Here is a 2,038-nt window from a genome sequence, read left to right on the forward strand (position 1 = left end):
TGTTAAAGGAACAATTTAAGGACAAAAATTTAAGCAAGCAATTAATGATTGTAATTTTGACAAAGTATCACATGAAGGTGACATACTAAAGCTTAGGAAAATGGGTATTTGAGTTGATGGACAGGTTGGTCATGCACAGCATCAAAATTCTAACTCTCTCTTCTCTTTTTTTCTTCCTGAAATTTGACAGAATTTTACAAGTTTTCTGTGCCTTTTCACACATCATTTAAATTGATCCATAGACCAGATTTGCCTTTGGCAAGACAGTTCCTGTGATGGTCATTACACAAAGGAAAAGACTGAGACTCAGAGAAATTAAATAACTCTGCTGAAGTACAGGTTATGACCTAAAAAATAGAGCCAAGTTTTTTTTAACACTACTTTTGCACTTCTTTAGAAAGAATGGAGATTTTTTTTACTAAGTTAGTTGTGACAACTTGGAATGTAATATCAAAGAAAGTTCAGAAATAGATGACATGAAGAACTTTATGAGTGATGGTAGAGATATTATATTGCCAGTTGAGTAGGACCCTGGCTAGTACTGGTTTTCACACTTTGAATTCAAGGTTTCTTACTATTAGGCTTTTGATCCCAAATACTGATGCCACATTCCCAAGGCCACACTCGATCACTAAGAAAATGAGAGTCTACTAATGAATCTCCTCAGGGATTCCTTTATGTCTTTGTTCCTCAGGCTATAGATGAAGGGGTTCAGCATGGGAGTCACCACAGAGTACATCACTGAGGCAACAGAGGCCTTCCACGAGGAGTGGGTACCTGAGGAACTCAGATATTCTCCAAATCCAGTGCCATAGAATAATGAAACAACAGAAAGGTGTGACCCACAGGTAGAAAAGGCTTTATATTTTCCCCTAGATGATGGTATTCTCAATATGGAAGAACAGATCTGTGTATAAGATAAAAGGATAACCGTGAATGGGAGAACACCTATGAGACCAGTCATAAAATATAATAAGATCATATTGATGAGAGTATCAGAGCAAGAGAGTTTTATAACCTCACTAATATCGCAGAAAAAGTGGGAAATTTCATATTCTTTACAGAAGGATAGACGCATCACCATTAGAAGTTGGAGAATGGAGTTTAGAAGACCAAAAGTCCATGCCATCAGAACCAGTAGGCCACAGATCTGTGGATTCATTTTGGTAACATAGTGCAGAGGGTGACAGATAGCTACAAAGCGGTCATAGGCCATCACAGTAAGGAGTAAAGTGTCTGTACAAACAAAAAACATGAAGAAGTACATCTGAGCAAAGCAACCAGCATAGGAGATGGCCTTTTTGTGTGTTAGGAGGTTTACCAACATCTTTGGGACCAAGGTAGTAGCTAGACAGATATCTACCAAGGATAGGTTTGCTAAAAAGAAGTACATGGGAGTATGGAGGTGGGAGTCAGAGACAATGGCAAGCATTATGGGAATGTTCCCAATTGCAGTGACTATATACATGCCTAAGAAGAACCCAAAGAGGGGAAGGTGCTGTTCTGGCTTCTCAGAAAGTCCCAGTAGGAGGAATTCTGATACACGAGTTTGGTTTTCTGGTTCCATACATCTGATATGTCTGCAAGGAAAAAGATAAAGAGTTTCAGGGAAGGAAATTGTCACACTTCATTTTGTGATAGAGAGAATAATAAATATGAACTGAATAAATTTAAATCCAAGATCCAACATCTCTGGTATTTTAAACAAGTTACTTCCCCTTTTGGATTCCCAGTTTCTTTATATATACAAATGAATTGAATCAGTCTATCTTTAAGATCTGTTTCAGCTTTTATATCATCAGAAACTCCATAATTCATTACTGAAGTGACTTATAAATTGAAATATAAAAACTTTTTGGGAATATTGAAATGAACATTTACTATATAAAGTATAAAACTACAAAATGATAGATGAAAATACAGCAATGCATTTTTCCCAATTATGAAAGGGAAAGATAAAAAAATTCAATAAATAATTACTTAGAGGATTTATCTTCCAGGAGCCAAGAGAGTGGAACAAGCAATGTTACTGTAATCC

At 36.4% G+C, this 2,038-nt stretch overlaps 1 protein-coding gene across 1 annotated transcript; it reads right to left on the minus strand.

Annotated features, from left to right (window-relative positions):
- Positions 1-631: 631 nt before the first annotated feature.
- Positions 632-1,612, minus strand: LOC141497417 (olfactory receptor 7C1-like). The gene has a single exon (XM_074200065.1). It carries the CDS (start codon positions 1,565-1,567, stop codon positions 632-634), a length of 936 nt encoding a protein of 311 aa, XP_074056166.1. The 5' UTR covers positions 1,568-1,612.
- Between the last annotated feature and the right edge of the window lie 426 nt (positions 1,613-2,038).

This window comes from Macrotis lagotis, chromosome X, assembly GCF_037893015.1.
Source record: "Macrotis lagotis isolate mMagLag1 chromosome X, bilby.v1.9.chrom.fasta, whole genome shotgun sequence".
Taxonomy (NCBI): domain Eukaryota; kingdom Metazoa; phylum Chordata; class Mammalia; order Peramelemorphia; family Peramelidae; genus Macrotis; species Macrotis lagotis.

Bases quoted from the DNA above. Each gene is read 5' to 3' on its own strand.
- LOC141497417 (XM_074200065.1), bottom strand. From the start codon at position 1,567: ATGGAACCAGAAAACCAAACTCGTGTATCAGAATTCCTCCTACTGGGA.